The sequence below is a fragment of the Lepidochelys kempii genome, chromosome 10 (assembly GCF_965140285.1).
Source record: "Lepidochelys kempii isolate rLepKem1 chromosome 10, rLepKem1.hap1, whole genome shotgun sequence".
Classification (NCBI taxonomy): domain Eukaryota; kingdom Metazoa; phylum Chordata; order Testudines; family Cheloniidae; genus Lepidochelys; species Lepidochelys kempii.
The window spans coordinates 48,195,732-48,221,434 of record NC_136389.1 but is presented as its reverse complement, the minus strand read 5'-3'; the positions used below and the strand labels follow the sequence as shown (position 1 = coordinate 48,221,434).

At 42.4% G+C, this 25,703-nt stretch overlaps 1 protein-coding gene across 13 annotated transcripts in view; it reads left to right on the top strand.

Annotated features, from left to right (window-relative positions):
• Positions 1-25,703, top strand: part of SIN3A (SIN3 transcription regulator family member A) — a 60,595-nt gene that overhangs the window by 30,840 nt on the left and 4,052 nt on the right. For 7 of the 13 annotated variants that reach the window (XM_073303443.2, XM_073303440.2, XM_073303438.2 and 4 more), the window contains exons 7-20: positions 138-290; positions 616-774; positions 2,585-2,674; positions 4,324-4,442; positions 9,484-9,694; positions 11,412-11,528; positions 12,845-13,083; positions 16,037-16,220; positions 16,776-17,349; positions 19,013-19,182; positions 21,588-21,761; positions 23,055-23,147; positions 23,554-23,648; positions 24,239-24,464. In XM_073303443.2, coding sequence (XP_073159544.1) covers positions 138-290; positions 616-774; positions 2,585-2,674; positions 4,324-4,442; positions 9,484-9,694; positions 11,412-11,528; positions 12,845-13,083; positions 16,037-16,220; positions 16,776-17,349; positions 19,013-19,182; positions 21,588-21,761; positions 23,055-23,147; positions 23,554-23,648; positions 24,239-24,464 — 2,604 coding nt within the window. The remainder of the gene's footprint in view (positions 1-137; positions 291-615; positions 775-2,584; positions 2,675-4,323; positions 4,443-9,483; positions 9,695-11,411; positions 11,529-12,844; positions 13,084-16,036; positions 16,221-16,775; positions 17,350-19,012; positions 19,183-21,587; positions 21,762-23,054; positions 23,148-23,553; positions 23,649-24,238; positions 24,465-25,703) is intronic. The other 6 variants (XM_073303444.2, XM_073303446.2, XM_073303449.2 and 3 more) reach the window with 4 other exon arrangements.

Below are 25,703 nucleotides of genomic sequence, written 5' to 3'. Positions count from 1 at the left end.
AAACTCTCAACTCGGGAATGAATGTTTTGAGTTGCATTAAGTATTGCTCCCTAGGGAAAGAAAAGCAGAAACTAGGGAAAGCAGCTGTAATGGTTCTTGTTTCCTTTGCTCTCTCACATCCCCCGTTCCTGTGACAGAAAGAGCAGCGGAATGCCAAGGAGGCAGGTGGTAACTACACACCAGCTTTGACAGAGCAGGAGGTGTACGCACAGGTAGCGCGCCTCTTCAAGAACCAGGAGGATTTACTCTCTGAGTTTGGGCAGTTCCTGCCAGATGCTAACAGCTCTGTGGTGAGTTCAACCCCACTAATTTAGTTGGTAGAAAGCTGGCTATGCAAGAAAACTGAGTTCAGAAAAGTACACTGCTTTCCTCTTTTCTAAGTGTGTTTTCAAACAGTCCTTCATTGCACATGGGGAAAAGAGGGCAGGGAGTACGGTCTCTGTTGACAAATCTTTAAATGTGACTCCTGTGCCTCAAAGACCTGTTCTAGGACTATAATCACTGCTGTAAAATGCACTGGTCAGCTAGAGCTAAGGTGACGGGGTTTCACATGCACCTTTGCCCCAGCGCCAGAAGCTTGCATTACTAATAGTCTTGTGGGTTTTTTTAAATAAGCTGTTAAGCAAGACAACTGCAGAGAAAGTGGAGTCAGTGAGAAATGACCATGGTGGTACAATCAAGAAACCCCAGCTCAACAACAAGCAACAAAGACCCAACCAAAATGGCTGTCAAATCAGACGGCACTCAGGAACTGGAGCAACCCCACCAGTGAAGGTAAGAACATGCATAGTTCACAGCTTTTCTCCCAGAAATAATGGTAATGGGCAAAAATTGAGGGCACAGAGTAGAATGCATTTTATGTACTTGTTTATATTGAGGCTCAAATTCCAGGTTATGAATAGATTGAGGGCGAAGGAGACCTACCCAGGCTTCGAATTAGACCCTTTTCAGGTCTGCCTTTAAGTGCAGGACTTAGTAGTATCCATACAAAGAGGGCTAGAGACTTAGATGCAGCCTGTGTGAGTAGTGTGGCAGTAGTTACCAGTGGAGAAAGAGGAACAGTGCTTGCTTTCTTCTTCTATGTTGCTAGAGAATACACAGGGATATGTTTATTGATTATATTGTTTTATTTAATAAAGCAGCATTTGGAGGGAGTAGATAGGGAGAAGCCTCAGTAAACCTGACCAAGTGACAGGTTGTCTGAAAAGCTTGCAATGCTGTTCTCAAGGCATTTGGGGGAAGTAAAAAAGGGGAATAGTTATGGTGTATCCCAGGGGTTGCATTAAATCAAAATTCAATGCAGGTACGTTGGGCTCTTGTGTGTTCTTCCCATGATAAAGGTAATTTGAGAGTTCTGATGAGTCTGTGTTCTGTTAACCAAGCCTTGCTTTTACAAGCTACCAGAATTTCTGGGTGGATAAAGCTTTGCAATGAAACAGAAATGGCAAAGTGGTCTAGTGTTTGGTTATTGAGGTTGTACGGGTCAAGTTTGCCTCTTTTCTCTCTGTGCTGGTAGTCTTATCCAGTGATCCCAGAGCTCTACATTTTGCTTTGTAAAGGAAAGGAACAGCACCCATCTCTCTAGTAATTTAATCCCACTTGCCTCCAGAATGATGGAGCAAATAACAATAATGGTCAGCTTCCAGCAGTCCTCTGAGAATGAGATGTGTAGCTGTGGGAGGGAGGGTTCCTTGAAGACCCTGGGAACAAATAAGAGAAGAGAGCAAAGAAATGCAGAAACTATGGGGAGGTGCAAGATTGGAGTAGGTGGGAGAGATTCTGGCAGAAATCTAAAGGAGTTTGTCTTCATTGTTAAGTACAGAACTAATATATTGAGGTGTATTCTGTGCAATGACTGTTGCAAGTGACTTGATGCGTTTTTTCCATCTTTGCATTAAACATTATTTAAAGTTTTGCTGCTAGTGAAAAATAAAGGCTCCTCCTCCCCCCCATGAAACAGGAGTATGGGGAAAGCAATTATGTAAAATCCAGGGGAAACAAAGAGGGGAGCGAAGTGAATATTTTAATTTTGGGGGACCAGTAGAAACTCAAATATAATTCTCCTCCTAAAAACTTGATGTTGACTGCTCTATTTGAAAGAATAGTACATTCTTGCTATAATGAACCTGTTGGGATCCAAGCCTTTTGTTCGTTATAGCCACGGGTTTGTTATAGCAAAAAGACAATCAAAACAAATGGGGGTCTGGGGCTCCGGCTTTCAGCCCTGAGCAGTGGGGCTGGGGTTCTGGATTTCAGCCCCAGGAGAGGGGACGGGGGGTAGGGGCCCACTCCTTAGTTTCTGCCCTTGGGCTCAACATATGAGGCTGGATAAAAATTGTGCAAGTATGTGCAACGTGTTTTTGTTTTGTTTTAAACACAGTACAGTATTGTACTGTAATCGGGCTCCAGGGACCAGGTTCATGATAGCCAAAGGTTTGTAATGATGAAGGGCATTATAGCAAGGGTGTACTGTACATGGGGTGTCGGGGAAGTTGAAACACATGCCCTCACATGATAGCTGTGCAAAATATTGTTATTGCATATTTTAATCCTCCTTTTGTGGTTTTACTTTTGCTTTTTGCAGAAGAAACCAAAGCTGCTTGGTTTAAAGGACCAGTCATTGGCAGAAGCCAGCAAACATGGGGTGGGGACAGAATCTCTGTTCTTCGAGAAGGTGAGTGATGAAATTCTGAATAGACAGTTTTGCACATTTGATTCATGCTCATAGCACATTGGTTTTCCAATGTAACTAAACACAGCGAAGTCTGTGGCGTTCTCTCCAGAATGAGACTTCTGTCATCTTTTAACTACATGTGCTATCAGCTGGTCTATATATCTGATATATATTAATTAAAAAAAATTCTGTGCATATCCCTGCCCCTAAAGTCCATCTTTGGCTCTTCAGCTGCCTTTGATCCACGGCTTTGTCCCCTCTGGGTAGGTAAAGATGGCAGCAGAGCATAACTGTCAGGGGTTGTGGCTGCCAGTTGTCATGGAAGACAAAACTCTGCAGGAAAAGGCATCTTGTTCATAGTTCACATTCATCTCCCGTCACTCTGAGCCCCCTATGCTACTGGTGACATGGCCTACCTTGTTGTGTTGGCAGTGTCACTCTTTCCATTCCCCTCCCCTGTCCAGCTGCATGAAGTGGGGGCAACTTTGCTTAAATGAGTCAGTTGCATTGTAAGCTACATTTTCCTGAGTGGGAACAAACCATGTTGTGCAGTTTTTACCTATTTCTTGCCGCATCTCCTGACCACACAGACTAGACTGAGGCAGGTAGGCAGTATGAGATGCCTCCAAGTAGTCCCTTGTACTCTTCCCTGAGGTGTCCACAATTTTCTCTCTCCTCCGTTGCATGTAGCAGAGCATGTGACCCCAGGCAAATGCTCATTTTAACAACATATCCACGTGCTAGTGACACCATCCTGATCCCTGGGGTATGGCACAGGTTTGCAGGAGAGGTAATGGTAACCGAAAGCCCATACGTTGCATGGAAAACACTGAAGTGTTAACCTAAGTAAATGTAGAAATCCTAGCAGGAGAGTCTGAATCACAACGATGAATAACCTGATGATGCTACTGCTCTATTTGATGTGAAGATGCAAATTGTTCTCATGGGGGAAGGTAATGGTATTTTAAAGAATCTGATTCAGCTGTGTCTTACTGAGAAGAGGAGGATTACAAACACCACTTTGTGGTGATAATGGCAAGCTGGAAAGTTGTGACTGCTGTAGCGTGGATTACTGATTGTTAGGCTACAGTGAATTGTCCTCTTGTCTGGACTTGCAGTTTGCCCTAGTGGGTAGAGGGTTACCCGTGTGACGCGTCTGCTTCTAGAAGCAGAACAGCAGACAGCTGTAGTCTCTGCTGACAGTGTTCTGTGAACCAGTTTTGACTGAGACTCTTCTCAGTGTTCCCATATTTTGCTCTTCTCCTTATGGGTGGACACAAAGATCTTGATTGCTTACCTCTTTGGCGTGGAGGAGGATGTCCACTAGGAGAACGGCATGCTTGGATCAGTCATCATTCTTGCCTCATGGTCTGCGCAAGCGAGAACCAGAGACCCAGTTTAATTTATGCTCTGTTCTATTCTACAGAGGTTCTTATACCTTACCTGTTCACAGTAGTAGTGCATGGGCAGGGGAAATGCATTTAAATGTAATGGCATAAAACTCCCAAGTCTAAAAGAGTGTGTCTGATTCTGGCTGTGAGAGTAACCTCATCTCTTCAGGATAACACCTGAGAGCACAGTATTAAGTCTAGGTTGCACTCATTCTCAACTCTGTATTGACTGTTTTCTTCCTCCCATATGTATGTAAGGTCCGCAAAGCTCTGCGTAGTACGGAGGCGTATGAAAATTTTCTTCGTTGCCTGGTTATTTTTAATCAGGAGGTGATTTCCCGGGCTGAGCTTGTGCAGCTAGTTTCTCCGTTCTTGGGGTAAGTGGAGGATGGGCAAATCCATTTCTTTATATGGTCAGTGCTTGGAGGTGGGTGACGTTAGGGGATCTAGTCTGTTTTTGTTCGGGAGCTAGGAAGGAAATGCTGACTTGTGTGGCCATGTAAAGAAAGAAAACTTACAGCTGGTTCTGTGGCCCAGCACTCCACAGCTTCAATAGTTTGACTGGGCATCTGATTTCCTGAGCTACCGGCAGCACAAAGTGTACACACCAGAGATGGAATGTTAATGTTGACTAGTTTATCTGTGTGCCCTGCTGTTTGCTTAATTCTTTTCACAAAATAACTGGTAGAGAGTTGCCCTTACAGCAGTGAGCTAATACCAGTTCACCTCTGAGATCCAAATGTGTCACCTCTGAGGTTCCTGTCTCCTCCAGCCCTCCCTGAACACTTCTTATTATGAATGTAGGTGGCAAATTGCCACATGCTACTAGCAGGCCTATGAGATAAAAGGAACACCAATCGTACTTTGAGATCCTTTATAAGTACTTTATAAATTCAAAGTGCATTAGATTTTAGATTCTTCTCTTTGGCTGTCCTTCATTGAAGCAAAAGAACAGCCATTTTTTCTTGCACATTGTCACCTGATTTGATGACCGCCATTTTCCCTTTCTGGTGAAGTGCCTGAAAGAGGCAGTTTTGTGGCTTCCTAGAGACTGCAAAGAATGAAAAGGCAGCTAAGAGGAGTGCAGAAGTGGTGCTGATCCTTTTACCCTTCTTCAGAAGATCAAACAATGGTGCCCTAGCAGCCTCTTGCTTTGTGATTGTGAACTATTCCCCCCCCCCCCATAAATATAGTATTTTTGTCTTTATGATACAGAACATACCAACTCGAAAAAGGAATAATTGCTAACTTCCAAAAGTTAGTAGAGTCACATGGAGCAGATCAGTTTTTGCCCCAAAGCAAATTAATGTCCAGAACAATACACCATGAAGTGCAAAACTGTAAACCAAGAGGGTACAAACCCTTCTTTGGGAGTTGATAGTGAACAAAACAATTCCACCATAAGTTATGGCAGAGACTGTATGTAAGTTTTATGTACCTTAGTTATTCTTACATCAGTTTGGGGCTGTAAGGTTAGTATTCCATGCTGCTCTAGACCGAATTAGCACACAAGGCAGAGAAGGAGGCAAAGCGAAGATGATGATAAATTAAATCAAGACCAGAGCCTCGTTTTTCTGGCTGCTGTACAAACACAATATGAAAGACTGCTGCAAACAACTTACAATCTTTGTTTCGCTTCATTGAAACTTGGCAAACTTTGGGTCATTAAGAAAGAGCCTGATGTTAGCTAGAAAAAGTAAAATATTAGACCTAAATCAATAAAAATAACTTTTTAAAATGACTCTTCCTCTCATGTATCTTGTGTGTTCTGAGCTAGAGCAAGAACTATCTATATCTGGAAAGGTACAGTAAAGCTCACTTTATTATTTTAGAGCTGGGGACATTAGTCCCTCTGTCATGTAATGACAAAAATGCAATAAATGAAATGATTAATTAGCATTAGTAATAAGGCTAGAAGCTTCTTTTATTGCTGAAGCTTTGTAGGCGATCACAGAAATGTAGGACTGGAAGGGACCTTGATAGGTCGTCTAGTTCAGTCCCCTGTGCTGAGGCAGAACTAAGTATTATCTAGATCATGCCTGGCAGATGATTGTCCAGTCTGTTCTCAAAAACCTCTGAGGGTGGAGATTCCACAACTTCACTAGGTAATTTGTTCCAGTGCTTAACTATCCTTACAATTCTAATGTCTAACCTAAATCTCCCTTGCTGCAATTTAAGGCCACTACTTCTTGATCTGTCCTCAGTGGTTGAGGAGAATAATTTATCACCCTCCTCTCTTACTAAACAAACCCATCTTTTTCTCCCCCCCCCCCCCCCGCTCCCCTCATAGGTCATGTTTTCTAAACCTTTAATCATTTTTGTTGCTCTCCTTTGGACTTTCTCCAGTTTGTCCACGTCTTTCCAGAAGTGTGGCGCCCAGAACTGGACACACTACTCCAGTTGAAGCCTTAACAGTGCTGAGGAGAGTGGAAGAATTATTTGTGTGTTGCTTACAACACTCCTGCTAATACATCCCAAGAATGATGTTCGCTTTTTTGCAACAATGTTACATTGTTGACTCATATTTAGTTTGTGATCCACTATAACCCCCCAGCCTTTTCTGTAGTAGTCCTTCTTAGGCAGCCCTTTCCCATTTTATATTTGTGCAATTGATTATTTCTTCCAAAGTGTAGTACTTTGCATTTGTCTTTATTGAATTTCATCCTGTTTATTTCTGACCACTTCTCAAGTTTGTCAGGATCATTTTGAAGTCTAATCCTGTCCTCAAAAAAGCTCGCAACCCCTCCCAGTTGGTATATTCCACAAACTTTATAAGTGCACTCTCTCTGCCATTGTCCAAATCATTTATGAAGATATTAAGTAGAACCGGACCCAGAACAGATCCCTGTGGGACCCCTCTCGATATCTCTTGCAGCTTGATTGTGAACCATTGATAACTACTCCCTGAGTATGCTTTTCCAACCAGTTGTGCACCCACCTTTTACTAGGTTCATCTAGGCTATATTTCCCTAGTGTGTTTATGAGGAGGTCATGTGAGACCGTATCAAAAGCTTTACTAAAGTCAAGATATATCACATCTTCTGCTTCCCCCCCTTCCACAAGGCTTGTTAGCCTGTCAAAGAAGGATATTAAGTTTGTCTGACATGATTTGTTCTTGACAAATCCATGTTGACTGTTACTTATTGCCTTCTTTTCTTCTAGGTACTTACAAATTGGTTTTGATTTGCTCCATTATCTTTCTGGGTACAGACATTAAGATGACTGGTCTGTAATTCCTTGTATCGTCCTTATTCCATTTTTTACAGATAGTTACTCTATTTGCCCTTTTTGAGCCCTCTGTGATCTCACCTGTTCTCCATGAGTTCTCAAAAATAATCACTAATGGCTCAGAGATCTCTTCAGCCAGTTCCTTAAGTATTCTAGGATGTATTTCATCAGGCCCTAGTCACTTGAAGACCTCTAACGTGTCTACGTAATTCTAAACTTTTCTTTTCCTATTTTAGCCTCAGATCCTAGCCCATTTATACTGATGTTCATTGTGTTAATTGTCCAAGCACTGCTAACTTTTTTTGTGACAACTAAAATGAAAAAGGCATTTAACACTTCAGCCATTGCTGTGTTTCCTGTGAGTGTGTTTCCCTCCTCATTAAGTTAATGGGCCTGTCCTTGGTCTTCCTTTTGCTTCTAATGCATTTGTAAAATGTTTTCTTGTTACTCTTCATGTCCCTAGCCAGTTTAATCTTGTTTTGTGCCTTGGCCTTTCTAATTTTGTCCCTGTGTACTTGTGGTGTTGTGGGGTTTTTTTATATTCTTCCTTTGTAATTTGACTTAGTTTTCACTTTCTGCATGCTTTGTTTTGAGTTTCAGTATGTTGAAGATCTCCTGGTTAAGCCAGGGTGGTCTCTTCATACATCCATCCTTTCCTATGCACTGGGATAGTTTGCTCTTGTACCCTTATAAGGTCTCTTTAAAAAACTGCCAATTTTCCTGAAGTCCCTGAGACTTGCTTCCCACAGGATCTTACCTACCAATTCTGTGAGTTTTCTAAAGTCTGCCTTTTTGAAGTCCATTGTCATAAACTCTTATTTCATTATCACTTTCACCCAAGCTGCATTCCACCTTCAAATTCTCAGCCAGTTCCTCTCTTTGTTAGACTCAAATCTAGAATAGCCTCTGCTCTAGTCACTTTCTTCACCATCTATAATAAAAAGTTGTCTCCAGTGCATTCCAAGAACTTGTTGGATAATCTGTGCCCTACTGTATTATTTTCTCAACAAATGGTTGGGTAGTTGAAGTCCCCCATCACTACCAAGTCCTGTTGTTTGGGATAATTTTATTAGTTTAAAAAAAAAAAAAGCATATCCACCTATTCTTCCTGGTTTGGTGGTCTATCGTGGGCACCTACGATAACTTCACCCTTGTTTTTCTTACCTCTTTTATCCTTACCCAGAGACTTTCAGCAGGTTTGCCTCCCATATCTATCTCATCCTCAGTGCAAGTGCATATGTCTTTGATATACAAGGCAACCCCTTCTCTGGTTTTTCCCCTGCTTGTCCTTTCTGAACAAGCTTATCTTTCTATACCAATAGTCCAGTCATGTGAATTATCCCACCAAGTTTCTGTGATGCCAGTTATGTCGTAACTGTGATTATTCACTAGTATTTCTAGTTCTTCCTGTATTGGTTTTAGTTTCTAATAAGATCTTCAGAGAGTAAGATTATTTTTTCACAAGCAGAATCCACTTCAGTTACCAATATCTATGTGCTTACTTATCAGCTGGTATTTTCTAAATCTTCCACCTAATTGTGCAACACCAGCTGAGGCTTTGGTGGTGTGAGGTTCACTCTTCAAGGATGGAATTTTTCTTCAGTGGAGTCCTAGAATCAGTATTCAACTTCTTTACCCCTTTCCAATCAGGAAAGTAATGATCTGTTTTTAAGGCTGAGTCCCTGAATGGCAGATAGGTTAGAAACCAGCCAACTGGCTTTTATATCTAACCTAAATGGTCAGAGATTCAGTTTGAAAATGTTGTCTGAGTGCTCCTGGCAAGTCTTGCCTACTCTGGGAGAAGCTGCAGACCCAGTTCCTCATATGAACCCAGCTTTTGAGATGAGTGAGGATGAGGCAGAACAAAAGTGTTTGATCTCAGACATCATGGCAACAGCCTCCCAGATGTGAAGGCATTTGCCACCAAAAAAAATAGCCTTCAAGATGAATAGAAGCAGGAGCAATCCAAAGAAAAACAGAATGACTTTCTGCACTGGCATCCACTTACCAGGCCTCCTCAAAGTGCAGTTGAGTGGCCAAGAGTCTTCTGTCCCCAGATGTGACTTCCAAGGGCCGTCTTGGACCGTCTCTCTCAAGTGGCAGCTCTGACCCAGTATCTTAGAGCACTGGTATTTGATTTCTAAGTCACTACAGTTTTCAAGGCTTTCTTGTATGTTTCTTTTCCCTTAGGAAATTCCCAGAACTGTTCACTTGGTTTAAAAACTTTCTGGGTTACAAAGAGTCTGTTCACATGGAGACATTTCCAAAAGAACGGGCTACAGAGGGGATTGCCATGGAGATAGACTATGCCTCTTGTAAGAGACTGGGCTCCAGCTACCGAGCCTTGCCCAAGAGTTACCAGCAGCCCAAGTGCACAGGGCGGACTCCGCTATGTAAAGAGGTAAGGCACTCTAGCCAAAGGAATTGCATGCTGGGGGAAGCCCATTTCCAGTCTGCTAGGACTTGAATGGTAGCTGGTAGAAAAGGGCAATAAGGGGAGTTGACTGCATAACTCTAGTATGCTGAAAAGTTGCAAAGTCAAGCACTCAGAAGTTAGGAAATGCTAAAGCTGGCCAGTATAACCTTAATTCGCCCACATGTGCAAATGTATTATGATATAGTCTTCAGTTTCATCATCACATACTATTTTTTCCACAGAACCCCTGCCTCATTCAGTAGTAGTGCTGCTACCAGCTGTGTGAGAGAGTGTGAGAGTGAAAACAGATTCCTCACAAAATTGTGTTTTCTGAGAATTCCATAAAGTTTTCCTTCGTTTCAGTTGTGGTGTGTATGTACACCAGAAAAACTTTATGGGATTCTCAGAATACATAATTTAAAAGAATCTGTCCAGTTTATAGAGACTTCACAGATCAACAACCAGAGTTTCCTTTTCTCCTGGCAGGAGGTGCAGAGTCAGGGGATGTGCACAGTCCTTGCTATGCTCTGTAACGACCTTTTTTTGATCAATGCAGGAATGGTGCTGGCTAGTACTGTTTACCTATCAGCTGAGGAAGGCTAGTGGTTCTGATACGGGTGGGGTAGGGACTTTTACAGGAGGTTATCTAAGTTCCTAGTGGTTTATAGGAGGGATTAAGAGGATTCCCTGGAGAAGAGGGGAACCCCAGAGCACAGCTAAATGTCTTGCCTAGATGGCGGTGAAGATCTTTGCCACCACAAATGTTGCCACAAGATTCCATTTGAGGGGATAGGCAGGGCTTTGCTCATGATGCCATGGAGAAGGAAAGGCAGGATGTAGCTGACCAGTTACCCGCAAATGGAAGTGCTTTTTTGTTGTAGGTGATAAGCATTTAATTGGACTGATGGTAGGCTAGCATAAAATAACATGGTGAAAACCAGCTGCATCATTTGAAAACCTTACTGTAACATGTCTTTAAAGGATGACCTATGTGGTATCCTAACAAACTCTGTCTTGCAGGAGATTAGTGATTCAGCCTCACACACTTCAGGGTCTATGAAAACGGGCCAAAGTTTTCAAACTTGCTTGGCTGAGATTGGTCTCCCAATCTGTATTTTGGCACCTTGCCTCTTTTTTCAGAGGTTCTGAGAAATCCCAGTTCCCACTGCAGTTGGTGGAAGATCAGTTGCTCAGGACCTTTGAGAATGAGGCCAAGGTGCCAGAGTATGGATTTAAGCACCTGACTAGGTTTATATCTATGTTTGAATATAAAGTCCCTACAAAAAGCCATGGGCACCTTAACAATTTATTATACTTACAATAATCCAGTGAGACCACCCAGCATCATTAAACAATCATATTAACAGAACAAATTTAACTCAGCCAGCCAATAAATCCAAAGCAACAGAAATACTACTTTTACCCTTCTTTTTGACTTCCCTAGGAGAAAAACCCCTAGCTTTCCCCACAGACAATGTCAAATCATTGGCTTTTGCAGTATGCTCAAAAGGTCGAGTTTTGGCTATAAGGGGTCCTGTGGTATGTACAGGAGAGAATGTTCACCAAGGAAAAGAGACCATGGATGTAGGGAATCTGAGATTCCTTGTCAGAGGAACATGTGATGATATAAATTTGGATGTCTGCTTCTCTGATGGCTCAGAGAAAAGATCCCTCAGTCTTCTGCTTTTCTCCTGCACCTAAGGTTTTGAATGATACTTGGGTATCCTTCCCTTCCTGGTCTGAGGATTCCACCTTTGTTAGCTCCAAGAAGACACAATACGAAGAACACATCTACAGATGTGAGGATGAGCGTTTTGAGGTAGAAGTTCTTCCAAAATCATTTCTTGGGAAGTCTGGGATTCTATGAACTGCCTAGCTGTATGGTATAATACTGCTTAAATACTGATGCCCAGAATCATTTTTTCTGGGTGACCCATGTCTCACATGGTTATAGGATCATAGAATCATAAAAATGTAGGACTGGAAATAACCTCGAGTCTAGCCCCCTCCACTGAGTTGGACCAGGTAAATCTAAACAATCCCTGACAGAAGTTTGTCCAACCTGTTCTTAAAAACCTTTAATGACAGAGAGTTCACAGTCTTCCTTGGAAGCCTATTCCAGTGCTTAACTACCCTTATAGTTAGAAAGTTTCCTAATATCTAACCTAAATCTCCCTTGCTGCAGATTAAGCCCATTACTACTTGTCCTGCCTTTGGTGGACATGGTTATGCTTCTAATTAAGGACTATTCAGCCTTTGTGAATACAAGGAGCAAAATTCAAGTAACTGCTTCTGATCACCAACCCCTTCCCTTCCAGCCCATTGACTTTATCCTGGTCAGTAGCTTTGGCAGAACTTTCTTCCTCTTCAGTTTAGGTCATTCCAAATAAAACTGTTCAATGACAGGTGCATAATTAATGCTTCCTTTTATTAGCCACCTAGTACATAGGGGCTGAAATAAATCCCTGTGTTAAGTCTGAAAAATGACATTTACAGAGTGTTTAAATGATTGACACTCCAAGTGGAAATCAGCTCAGCAATTATTTGCCTATGCTAAGATTATGACTTCCTTTTGTAGTAATGCTGTCAATTGTGTACCTCCCACACATGGAAAATCTTATTTCCTAAAGGAAGCATTTTGGTAACCTGTAACTTCTTGTGGAAAGATGCAATACTGTATAGGAAGCAGATGAAATGTAGGTAGATTAGAACAACCAAATGTGGAAATATTAAACCATTTCTCAAGTGCCTCCTGTTTTACATGTAAAGCATTACAAAAGTATTAAGTTCTTGTTTTGCTTCACTTAAATGTTAGGGTAAGTCTACACTTAAAACACGGCAGCTGTTCTGATGCAACGCATAAGTGAAGAAGCTCCCATGCCAATGGGAGAGCTTCTCCCATCAGCTTAGTTAATCCATCTCCCTGAGACATGATAGCTGTGTCAATGGGAGACGCTCTCCTGTTGACATGACCCTGTCTACACAAGGGACTAGGTTGATGTAATTACATTGCTCAGTGTGGATTTTTCAGACCCCTGAGCAACATAGTTACACGAATATAGGTCTATAGTGTAGACCCGACCTTTATTTCCAGCAAGTAATATTGTACTATGGCTAACGCATCTTCCCTTTCAGCTGGATGTTGTCTTGGAGACCAACCTGGCAACAATCAGAGTCTTAGAGGCAATCCAAAAGAAACTCTCCCGCTTGTCTGCTGAGGAGCAAGCCAAATTCCGGCTGGACAACACTCTGGGTGGCACATCGGAGGTGATCCACCGCAAGGCGCTGCAGAGGATATATGCTGACAAAGCAGCCGACATCATAGATGGGCTGAGGAAAAACCCATCTGTTGCAGTTCCTATTGTGCTGAAAAGGTACTTCCCAGGTTTTGGCATTATTACTTGCGTTTGGGTAAAACTCATCGTACACTAGGCACTATCCAAACACACACAGAGGCTCCGGTTCAGGAAAGCATACAGTCTGAGAAATGCAGATTCTTTTTATGTTATAATAAGTTGTTGCGTTTCATATTACCCAGCTACTATTGTGTCCATTAAAGCCAAAACATCACTACCCAAGATATGGCAGTCTTGAGTTCAGAAATCAAGATGGGGTGGGGTTCTGTGTCGTCAGTTTTGAACACAACTGAGTTTGATCCCATTATAAATCCCATCTGTGAAAGTGAACAAGGCTTTGAAGTGCAGAGTGTGTACTGGATTCAGGTTCCGACTCAAAGAATACTACGTTCTACTGCCAGCCTCCTGACCAGAAAAAGGAAGTGAGTGCACAACATTGAGCGGCGCCAGAGACCGCTGTCTTGAATAATAGTTATAACTGGCAATTTCAACTCCCCACATATAAAATGTCAACCTCTGAATAAGGTGAGGAGAAGGAGTTTTTCAATATTTTAAATTATTACTTCTTGTAATTGCTAGTCTGTAGCTACACAAGAGGAGAGGTTATTGACTTAGACCTGAATAACACTTGGATATTGAATCAAGAAATAACCATGGTCAAACCATCAAGGGGTAGCAACCACAATATATAACAGTCCAGCATCCTTGGTAGAAGGGATTATACTAAAAATTGTGATATGAGATTTAGGAAAGTGGAAGCTAAGTCAAAAGTTGGACAGTTTTACGATCTTTAAAGCATAGGTTCCTGATCTGTAGACTACAGGTCGTCAATGTGGTCTTGAATAGAAAGAGAGGTGGTCGACAGAATCTTCTTATACATCCTCAATCTCTGCTATGAATTGAAGCAAATATCCCATTACTGTATGTTGAAAAAACTAACAAATCCCCCAGCTAGCTGGAATTCTGTGTTGTAGTCACCCTATCTCGAGAAGGACAGCTCATTAATAAAGGGCTCAGAAATGAGCGGGTGGAGGGAAAGATGAGACATGGGAAGACTGAGAAGTGATTGATGGTAATGAAACTATTTAGGTTTGAGAGATGGTGGAATCAGAGGGGGTTTTCCAGAGGTATACAAAATATGGTTGCTGCTGCTTTACCTTTTCATATACAAACAAGGGGCTATTCAGTGAAAATGAAAGGCAGGAAATGTAAAACTGATGAAAGGACGTATTCTCGAGTACCATCTGTGTGGGACTTTTTCCTCTTGTGTCTTAGACCCTTAGTGCAGGACTTTCTGAACTTCCCTAGCTCTTCCTTTTTTTACCCTTGAGGGCAGCAGTGATAGAGTAGAGTAAGAGCCAACCCCTCTAGTGGTCACCACGTGTCACTCCTGAGTTTAAGTGCTGTCTTCCACCCAGTTCCTTGTTGAGCAGGGTCAGTAAGCTGGACAGGTGAGCTGTAAAGAGAAAGTGGAAATTGCATATTCAAAGAATGTGTGGAATGTGCCCCTACTAAACTGGCTGAAGGGGATATTCCATAAATGAATGGAAACTAACCTTTGTGTTCTTTATAGTTCTCTGTCCTCCTGGCTGGTTCTGGATTTACATAGCAAGAGGCTACAACAGCGTTTTGATGGAACTGTGTCATCATACATTTCCGCTTTCCAGATACATCTCTAACGATGTAGAACAAAGGATAATTAGAAATAAAAGTAATTCCCTTTAGCATTGTAGTTGTGGATTGTCAGATCTTTATTATGGTGGCTCCCTAATGCCCCAGTCAGAATTGGTGCCCCTTTGTACAAATGCAGAAAGAGAACTCCTGTCCGGAAGGACTTGCTTTTCTGTTGCATCATGTTGAGGACCCCTGCAGTCTCCAGCAGGTTCTCTACTGAGGCAGAACATAATGTGAGAACTAGACATACAGAAAGAAGAGATGAAAGGAGAGGGGTAAGACTGTGAGGAAGTGGTCTTAGACACCAGGGTATGGACATGATATAAAAACTAGATTAGAGGAGGGATACAGTTTTGAGAAGGGACTTGCCAAGTAAGAGGTACTTCTGGGATCTGTGTGCTTCTAGACTCCTGGAATGTTCAGCAGTTATACCTCTGCAAAGTTCCCATGTCTCATAAAAAGTATCTAGGCTGCCTAGATGTAAATTGTGATTTCTTAATCCCCTGTGAAGAGAGAGCTGGCTTTTCCATTATGTCAAGATGTGAGAGGTGGAAGGATGTGTGTTTCCCAACTTGTGTATGTTTTTCCTTTAAATGTGATCAAGTTGGTTACAGTGCACTCTTTTTGTGAAGTGACAGAATTGACTTCTTTCTTCTAGGCTAGGTATAGGATGGCTGAGAGGTTCAGAGTTTTGTATATGCCTGTGTTGCATGGGGTGAAAAGAATATCTAGTTACAGGACCATAACAAATATCAGAGAAGTTTGAGAGCTCAGAAATTTCTGGCAAGTGGTTAAATCCATGTATTAAATAAATTATGGGATGTCACAGATACCAGGGACTCTTTGGGCCAGCTGTTTACAACAGCTGAGATTTTTGTTGTTTGTAACTCCTCACAAAGCAGAATTCTGGGAAATTGAGTGAAACCAGAACCAGTCCTGGGACTCAGTAGGAGCTATACAGGAGGAAAAAAAAGTTTGGTTTATGTTCTGTTGAATGCCCTCATCAGCCCAGTTAGTGGGGTCTACTCTTGCATTTGTGGCCTATTTAACCTTCTGTAAAATAACATAGTTGCAAAACCAGTCTAAAGATTCATGGCCATTTCTGGAGAATTTTGCTATGTACGTTGTACCTCATTTGAACTCCTGCTGAAAGTTTCTTTTGTTTCAGTGGACGATGGGCACTGAGCAGAAGCCTTACTGCCTCCAGCTTGTCTGGTCTAGGTTTTTATCCTATACCCATCAATGTGGTATCTTAGCAGCTCTTAGCTCCTGTTTTGTTTTTTGTTGCTTTTTTAAGGCTAAAGATGAAAGAGGAAGAGTGGCGAGAAGCCCAGAGAGGATTCAACAAGGTCTGGAGGGAGCAGAATGAGAAATATTACCTGAAATCCCTGGATCACCAGGGCATCAACTTCAAACAGAATGACACCAAGGTCCTGAGGTCAAAGAGCCTCCTCAATGAGATTGAGAGCATTTATGATGAGGTAAGGTGGTCACTGATAGTGTTGTTTTATCAGTTATCTGGGCTCTGAGCATGTGCTCTCACCTCCTCCTTACCCTGGCCCCTCCTTGTTTGCTGGGGTATATTAATAATGCAGCATTTGTATCAATGTAGGCCAGTCACGGCCACCAGTTTCAGGGGGAAGGAGAGAATGCACGCTGCTTGCCTGGTCATGGTAGTTAGTGGTGGCTGCTGCTACAGAGTGACTGAGTTAGCACTTGAGGGAACTTACCTTTTTGGCAACAGAGATCCTGCTATGGTAAGAGCCACAGGTTCAGGAAGGGAAGAGATATGACAGAAGGAGATTTGGAGTGTGTGCGTGTGTGCATGTATGTAATATGTGTAGGCCGTTGACACCAGAACTTGTGGTGTTATGATGGATAGTGTGAACTCTGGTCCTGCCCCCATAGGGCTTGGGGTTGTAATGAGAGAGGAAATCCAGTTCACTGCCAGTGCTTTGTACAAGGGTCTTGAAGACGTGGTAAGTTGCATATGTGAGACTCACCCTTGCTCTGTCTATTTGCTCTTCCTCCCTCAGAGGCAAGAGCAGGCATCAGAAGATAATGCTGGAGTACCCATAGGCCCACACCTGTCACTAGCCTATGAGGACAAGCAAATCCTGGAGGATGCTGCTTCTCTTATCATCCACCACGTGAAACGGCAGACAGGAATTCAGAAAGAGGACAAGTACAAAATCAAGCAGATCATGTACCACTTCATTCCGGACCTGCTGTTTGCTCAGCGGGGCGAGCTCTCAGATGTGGAGGAGGAAGAAGAGGAGGAAATGGATGTGGATGAAGCCACTGGGACTGCGAAAAAGCACAATGGAGTTGGGGGCAGCCCCCCGAAAGCCAAGCTGCTGTTCAGCAACACAACGGCCCAGAAACTACGGGGCGTGGACGAAGTGTACAACCTCTTCTATGTCAACAACAACTGGTACATCTTCATGCGGCTTCACCAGATCCTGTGCTTGCGGCTGTTGAGGATTTGCACCCAGGCCGAGCGGCAAATCGAAGAGGAGAACCGGGAAAGGGAGTGGGAGCGGGAAGTGCTAGGCATAAAACGAGACAAGAGTGACAGCCCAGCAATTCAGCTGCGACTGAAAGAGCCCAGTGAGTGTTCTCTTAGTGGGGGGGGGGGCAGTTGTGATAGGTGCTTTAATTTGCAGTGTGTGGATCTGGTACTTGATCTGTTTCCTGGTGTCTTGAGGAATCTGTGTTCCTCCCCCCTCACCTGCCTTTAGGTATTGTCTCAGTACCTGCATTTTGGTAGTTTCCAAAATGTGAAATATAAGGATGCTGGTGGGCACTAAATATAGCACAGCATGTTATCAAGGAGGAGATCTCTAGACCTGACCCTGGGACTGGAAGCATCGTAGTTCATGGGGCTGTGGGTAAGAGGCGTGGTATTTTGTATTGCTTTAACACTCCTTGCCAGCTGAATTTCTTAATTTTGAATTGCGCTGTTTTTCTACCTCATGGATTTACAAGTTGGATAAAAATCTCCTCTGGCCTCAAGCTTGTTATAAAATATCTCAATGGAGGAGTCAGCCCCTGGCAATTGACAAAGCAGTCAGTTTTGGCTCTGGTATTAACAAGTGTGTGTCCTTTTAAACTGGTGTTCAAATGATTTACCAACTAAAGAAAGCAGAGATGGGCAAACCTAAGTAAGTATAGGCAGTCATATGTAGACCAGTAAAAAGCCTCTTTGAGCTTCCATTTGCTGTTGTAATGTTAGTGTAATCAGAGTGGTCTCAGGAAATATATGTATTTAGAATTCTCCAAGGATGGTTTCCTTAGTGGTGATAATGCTACAGTACTAAACTGCCTATGACTGTCTATTTCCTGCCAGCTAAAACCAGAGTAAAGTACCTAATTTGGATTAAAGCAAGGGAGGAGGTGTGGACAGTCTTTGTTGGCCTTGAGGGATGCAGAGCCTATAACAATTAAAAACAAACAGAAAACAATTGTTCCTTAACCAGTATTTTCAAAAACTTTATTTTCATCTTCCTTTGATACCTATACCACAGTGATGAGTGTTAGTTCAAAACTGGGTGTACCCTGAATTGCTTTTTTCGTTTTCCTCCCATTTTTGCTGTGTTTCTGTTACAGCACACAAAACCTTTTAGAAGCTACATTGGCACATTCAGCTTGGAAAGGCAGTAACTGTCCATGTAGCTTGCTGGATAAGGTATTGGAGAAACAGACGACCTGGGTTCTAGTCCGAGATCTTCTACTTAGTTACTATGTGACCTCGGGCAAGTTGCTTCCCCCAACCCCCTTGGTTTCTGTTTTACATTCTTCAAGGCAGGGACTCGTTGGTTATGTGTCTGAATGGTGCCAAGCACAGAGGGGTCCCAGATATAGTTTGTGACCTCTGGGTGCAACTGAAATACAAGTTGTTAATAATGTGTAATGTGTATATTTCATAAGAGCCTTAGTACGTGTCTGCATTCATGTCTTTTTGGTGAGGTCTCCGCCTTAATAGTATGCATAATGTTTTAGTAGCAAGAACCTCCTTTAGTTCTGAGAATTTTACCTCTGCCTTCCTCCATGAGGTCTCTGACGGGTTACAAACCTGACATTAATTTGAAAAGCTCTAATTTAAAGTCTTACAATGTTGTCCTTCATTTTATAGACCATTCTGGTAATTCATCAGTTTGTCTGAGACCTTCAACATGTGGCCCTTTTGCTCCCAGAACTCATAGCAGGCCTGTAGGAACTGCCTTTGAGGGGTGTTACAATGTAGTTCATGCTGCACCTTTTCTTTCTCTAGTGGATATTGATGTGGAGGATTACTACCCAGCTTTCCTGGACATGGTGCGGAACCTGCTAGATGGCAACATGGATTCATCCCAGTATGAGGACTCCCTGCGTGAGATGTTCACCATTCATGCCTACATCGCCTTTACCATGGACAAGCTGATCCAGAGCATTGTTAGACAGGTGACTTATAGCATACTGCCAGGGGAAGGGAAGGGTGGTGTCCAGGTGATAAAAAGGAAGTAGCTGATGCTTTCCCACAAAAGAGCACTCCCCAAGGTTTAAAGGAAGCTTGGTAGTATTGAAATGTATTTGTGTGATGTATTTCAGAGTGGAGGAGAGAACAGCAGGGGTTTCCTCCTGTGTCTCTAACATATTTCTGGAGATGGGGCAGGATAAGTGTTAGTGTATTTAAGTGATGAGGTTCAACAAGGTGTGTACGGATATTTAGGTTACCCAGCTACCTTGTGGTACTTTGTCTCCCCTCTTCAGCTTCTTCAAAGGTACGTGTATCTGGCATAACAACAGTTCCCCAAGTAATGTTGCTTTAACAAAGAAGTTGCTAGATTAAGTGTGCTTAACAATATTTAAAATGCCAGTTTTTGAAGATTTGTAAACCTTCTATAGAAAGCAAAAAGATTGACTATTCAAATAGATAGAGTTTTGTTTAAAATACACGTCTGTCTTGAGGGCAGGAATAACATGAGCCCAGAGGACTTTTTTCAGACTGTAGTATGTGCCTGAAATCATAAGAACATAAGAGCGGCCATACTGGGTCAGACCAAAGGTCCATCTATCCCAGTATCCTGTCTTCTGACAGTGGCCAATGCCAGGTGCTTCAGAGGGAATGAACACAACCAGGTAATCATCAATTGATCCAATAATCAGGGGGATTATAGTAAAGCTCCTCATTCAGAAAGATAGTGCTGCTACCACTGTGTTGTAATAAGTGGTCCACCTAATGTGTGACTGTAATACACTCCTCAGGTAGGTTCAAGCCTCATTCTTAAGGCAAGTTTCAGAGTGGTAACCCTGTTAGTCTGTATCAGTAAAAAAGAGGAGTCCTTGTGGCACCTTAGAGACTAACAAATTTATTTGGGCATAAACTTTCGTGGGCTATAACCCACTTCATCAGATGCATGGAGTAGAAAATACAGTAAGCAGGTATAAATATACAACACATGCAAAGGTAGGAGTTGCCTTACCAAGTGCAGACTGTCCTCAGCTATTCAAAAGGTGCCTCGTATCAGATGGGACCACATTTGAAGTGTTCTCTTGCTATAAGAAAACCTGAAGCATTTGTAAACACAAGAACCAAAACTGTAAGGACTCTTGGTAAAGGTTCTGTATTTCTTTTGAATAACAATTTCCTTCTGGATTGCGCACACACTGGCTGGCTCTTGAACCTGGTATATTTGTTGATTTCAGCTGCTAGTTGTCACTTTAACTCTGTAAGCCCAAGTGTGAGCCCTCACATGCTGGCTACCTTGATGATCCCATTTCTTTGGAGAATTGTTAAGCACAAATTAGAGTATAAAGGTAGGGCTAAAAATAAGTTCTTAATTTCAGTTTTGACAGGAAATTGGCAGCCAACCGGCTCTTTATTTAAATTTGGGGAAATAATTAAGGATTAGAGTTTGATTTAATTATTTTTAATTTCCCCTCCACAAACAACCAACCAATCAACCTTTGAATTTGGTGTCAATTTCATGGCAAGAGAACTGCCTAACAAGCCCTTCCCACGTACCTCGATGGTCTAAATCTTTGCCAGCTGTCATACATTTCCTTCATAATGCTTACTTAAAGGTTATTTATCTGTAGTTACTTTGTATGTGTAACTGTACTTTGCCAGCATCATTATTTATTTTAAAGGACATGATGTTTTCCAATGGATGTAGTTGTAATTCACAATAGAAGAGGCTACTATGTTCGTAACCTAAATAATTGTTTTTTTAGTTTTAATACTTAGATGGCTAGAATTTTTTTTGCTGCGGTTTGACCAGACAAAGGTTTGAAGCAGGAATTTTTAAGGGTATGTTAATTTCTAATCTGCATTGATGGACATATTCTTTAGCTGATTATGAGACTTGCATAGTGGAGAAGAACTGGAAATCTGACCAATTCTGCCACAGCGTATATGTATGCAGGGGAGATAAAATGGTTTCCCTCTTATCAATTATAGTTTTCGACATAAGTGTTTGCATAAAACTAACAAATCCCCCAGCTAGCTGGAATTCTGTGTTGTGATCACCGTATCTCGAGAAGGACATCTCTGTAATAAAGGGCTCAGAAACTCTGAGTATAGAAGTGCAGGCAGATGGTGAAGGCTCAGCCTTGCTTGTTTTGATTAATGTCAAACTCTGCTTGATGCCACATGGAGAAGTTTATTTTGGAGATTTTCTTAGCGTTCTGTTTTGTCTACTGCCTGACTGCAGAAGGCAGGTTGTCCATTCTGCACACTAGTGCAAAGCCCTCCGACTGTCTTGGGTTGGGGAAAGGGAGCTACTGCAGTATACAGTGCACCAAGTCCAGAGGCATTTAAAACCCTCTTCACTAACTCCTCTTCTCCGTGTCCTTCCTGCTCCCAGCTTCAGCACATAGTGAGCGATGAGATCTGTGTGCAGGTGACAGACCTTTACCTGTCAGAGAATAACAATGGAGCTACCGGAGGCCTACTGTCTTCACAATCATCTCGGACCCTTGTGGAGGCCACGTACCAGCGCAAAGCCGAGCAGCTCATGTCGGACGAGAACTGTTTCAAGGTAAAAACCATACTGCTGACGCTTGGAGGAGTACTCTGGATGAGCTTGCTGAGAGAGGAGGGGAAGTATGAAGGCTCGCTGAGAAAGGAGAATGGGCTCAGCTTTTCATTTTACGTAACTATCCAAATATCCCAAGGACCTCTGGACACCTGTGTGCTCCACAGCTCTCATAGAGCTTGACAGGTAGATCTGATTGTGCATTCTAGCCTGGAGCTGCTGGGTACCTGCTCTGTGACTGTCAGTTTTAATATAGCCCTTGGCGGGGCTTGCATAAACCCAGACAGGAACTGTAGAATGTACAGAAAAAACAGATAAATATTTCTATAAAGAGTTCCTCGGAAATGGGGCATTTGCAAGGAAGATGGAAAAATTCATATCCTGAAGTAAAGCTAGGATTTCCCTGTATTTTTCAGTATCCCAAAACCAGAGTAATACTGTATTGATTGATTGCTGTCACTAGGTTTTTAATCTCTCTCTCCCTCCTCTGGTGTGGGTCACTGGAGCTGTCCACCTTTTTTCCATCTCATCCATTGTAGACTGTAATGGTCTCTTACTAATATTTGCTACCTATGCGTTAAATAAACTTGACTCACAGTTAAAATCAAATCCATACTTCTCGTCACTGTGAAATCAGAAGTGGCCGGGCCCATCTTTAACTAGTGAAATTCATTGATAATGGCTTTGATATTTATAGGGTGTCTCTGTGTTTCCACGGTATGCATCCGATGAAGTGAGCTGTAGCTCACGAAAGCTCATGCTCAAATAAATTGGTTAGTCTCTAAGGTGCCCCAAGTACTCCTTTTCTTTTTGTGAATACAGACTAACACGGCTGTTACTCTGAAACCTGTGTTCCCACTGAGAGTCTCAAAATAAACAGGGAAGCAAAGAACTGAAACTGCACAAATTGATCAGAAAACAGCATGCTGCTAAAAGGGGTCCAGCTTCTTGCTTTGCCTTTAGAAACATCCCAATTTTGAGTAAACTTTGTGGGTAACAGAGATTTTGTCTGATTGTTAATAAAATACTAACTGTTCACTACAGCAGTTCATGCTTTTCTCTTCCAACTCTCTTTAAGCATATCATGGTTCTCTGTCCAGGAATTCTCTTCTGCCAATATACGTAGAATAATTTCTTTAACCTTATTCCTTCTACCCTCTGTTAGATTAGCTCCTTAGTGATTTAGAACTTCCCACTCATTGTCAAAACTCCTTCCGTGTTCTTTTCCCTGGTGGAAAGGGATTCATTTTTCTGAATAATTTGTTACGAAGTCCCCTTCCACATTCTGTTTTGTAGCTGATGTTCATTCAGAGCAGAGGCCAGGTCCAATTAACCATCGAGCTGCTGGACACCGAAGAGGAGAACTCAGATGACCCTGTAGAGGCAGAGGTAAGAGCAGATTGTCCTCGGAGTTCAGCTGCAGCTATTAAGCTTGTAAAGTTTAAACAGGGGTATACTGGTTAAAGATGGCAGAGCTGTCAGTGTTTCAGATGCTATAGTTTATGACCTGCTTCTAGTTCTACAGGACACATTCATTATGTGACACAGTGCACTCAGTGAATTGGGTTGAACAGTCCTCGTTGGCATCTCTTTCATTAACAATTTAAAAAACCAGACAGTACAGGTGCATGTCCGTCCATGGGGGGAGAGTGAGTGGGACCTGTGTGAAATATATGGAGTCTCCAAAGATTGCTTTTCTTTCATCCACTTCCAACCTAACCCCTTCAGAGTTGGGTTTGAGTTGTTTGATTTGGCAGATGTTGGTTAACTCCTTGTGTTCTGTGCCCAATTTCAGCGTTGGTCAGACTACGTAGAGCGGTATGTCAACTCTGATTCTACTTCTCCTGAACTTCGGGAACACCTGGCCCAAAAGCCGGTCTTCCTACCAAGGTGAGTGAACAAGCTGTGGCTGTGAAAAGTGACACACAGACCACAAGTACCCATGTCAGCAGGGGGAGAAAATCTTACTAGATCACAGTGTTGGCTATTGCAGTCTCTTGTTTGTTTTTAGTACTCTGCCACTTTAGAAGACATTAACCTGGGAGTAGCATATAAAGACACTGTGCTGCTGTTTATTCCAAGAGCCCACCCTGGGCTCCTGCTCTCCAGTGACTGAGAGAGGGCATAGTCCACAGGCAGCAGGGAGGTCAGAGGTTTGGGGAGTCACCAGCCCCCCCCCCCTTTTTTTTTTTTTTTGGCAATCCTGCCTTGGCTTACAATAGCCCTCTAGCTGAGTGCAGCAGGTGCTGAGTCAGTGCTTTTCATTAGCAGGGAGTTGGTTGCAAAATAGCTTTGAAAGGCCCTCACTCTCTGTAAACAGCTGAGATCAGTGGGTTGGCTTTTTGGTAGGCACATGAGCCTAAACGACTTTAATTTGTGACCATTCCGCTCTGAGCAATACTTTGGGTTCTGAAGGGCTGGCCTGGAGCCACCAGATATGTCCAGCCTAGTGGACAGAGGATGAGCACTAATCCCAGCAGGGATTCTCTGGTTTACAGGAACTTGAGGCGGATCCGTAAGTGTCAGCGTGGTCGGGAGCAGCAGGAGAAGGAAGGGAAGGAGGGAAACAGTAAGAAGTCCATGGAGAATGTGGAGAGCTTGGACAAGCTGGAGTGTAAATTCAAACTGAACTCCTATAAGATGGTGTACGTGATCAAATCGGAAGATTACATGTACAGGAGGACCGCTCTGCTGCGAGCTCAGCAGGTAGGAGTTGAGTGAAAGGAATGGGATGAGCAGCTGGTGTTTCCCTGAACCTCTTGCTCCCAAAGGGCATCTGGGGAGAGTCAGATAAAGTTTCCGGGGTGGGGTTGTTCTCCTATAACGTTTAGTCATCTTTATATTGCTTTGAGGACTGGACACAACATGGTTTAGTCCACTGGACGCTGTAAACTTCCTCTGAATGTTCCTGAGATGTAACCCTTCCTTTCCTACCCCTCCATTTCCCAAACTCTCCTGTTTAGAGTAGGCAGCTGTTAGCATCCTTTTACTCATAGGTTTCTTGCCTAGGGGGACCTCACATTGGTTGCTATCCCCCTTGTTAGGGTGGGCCTAAAAAGGGGGATAGCAAAGAACTAAAATGCTGAAAAACTGACATAGCCCTCCAAGCTCATCTCATCAAGGAGCTGTGCCTTGTCCCTGCAGTCACTGAGAGTGGGAGTCTAGGGTTGCTCCCAGGCAGCGGAGCACTGCAAATGAATATACCAGCTGCTTGAAAGTGCTGGGTTTGTGACAAGGATAGCTGCAGTGATGTCATAATACAGAAAGGTCCAGGATGGATAAAAATTGGAAGGCTGGTTTGTTTGTTTGTTTGGTTTTTTTTTAATTAAATATAATCCTTTTAAAAAATGTTTGTTACTTACAAGTTTTTCTTCTTAAAAATGAGCCCGTTTAAAATGAAATCAGAATTTAATACAATATATGTTGAGGCCTAAACTTAGAAGATTATAATAAGACATTTAAATAACAAATAAATATGCTGAATCCAGAACCCACTATTTAAAAAAAAAATAAAAATAAAGCCTTTGAATTAAAGGCTTCTTTTCTAATATAAAGAAAGAGCCAGGGAAAGCATCTAACTTTTGAGGTCAAGCTTCAAAAATATAGCACAGTTAGTGAGCCTAGGTAATTTAGGAGATTGTCTTCTTTTCAAGAGACATAGGTGAGACTAGAAATTTAAGCCCCCGTTACTTTCAGTTAGGCATATTTGAAAATTTTCCCAAACCAACCTGAAATAATCAGTTTAATTCACTGACTACAGTTAATCCCTCTGTTTAATAAATTTAATTGTCAACGTGAAACATCTTTTGATAAGAAAAGTTTGTGCCTAAAACATTTAAGGTTGTCTTGTCTAATACAAATACATTTTATATACTGGTTTATTTGTTTGTTTACATTCCAGTTACCATTCTAATGCAGATTGACACATAACATGAGCAAAAAGTT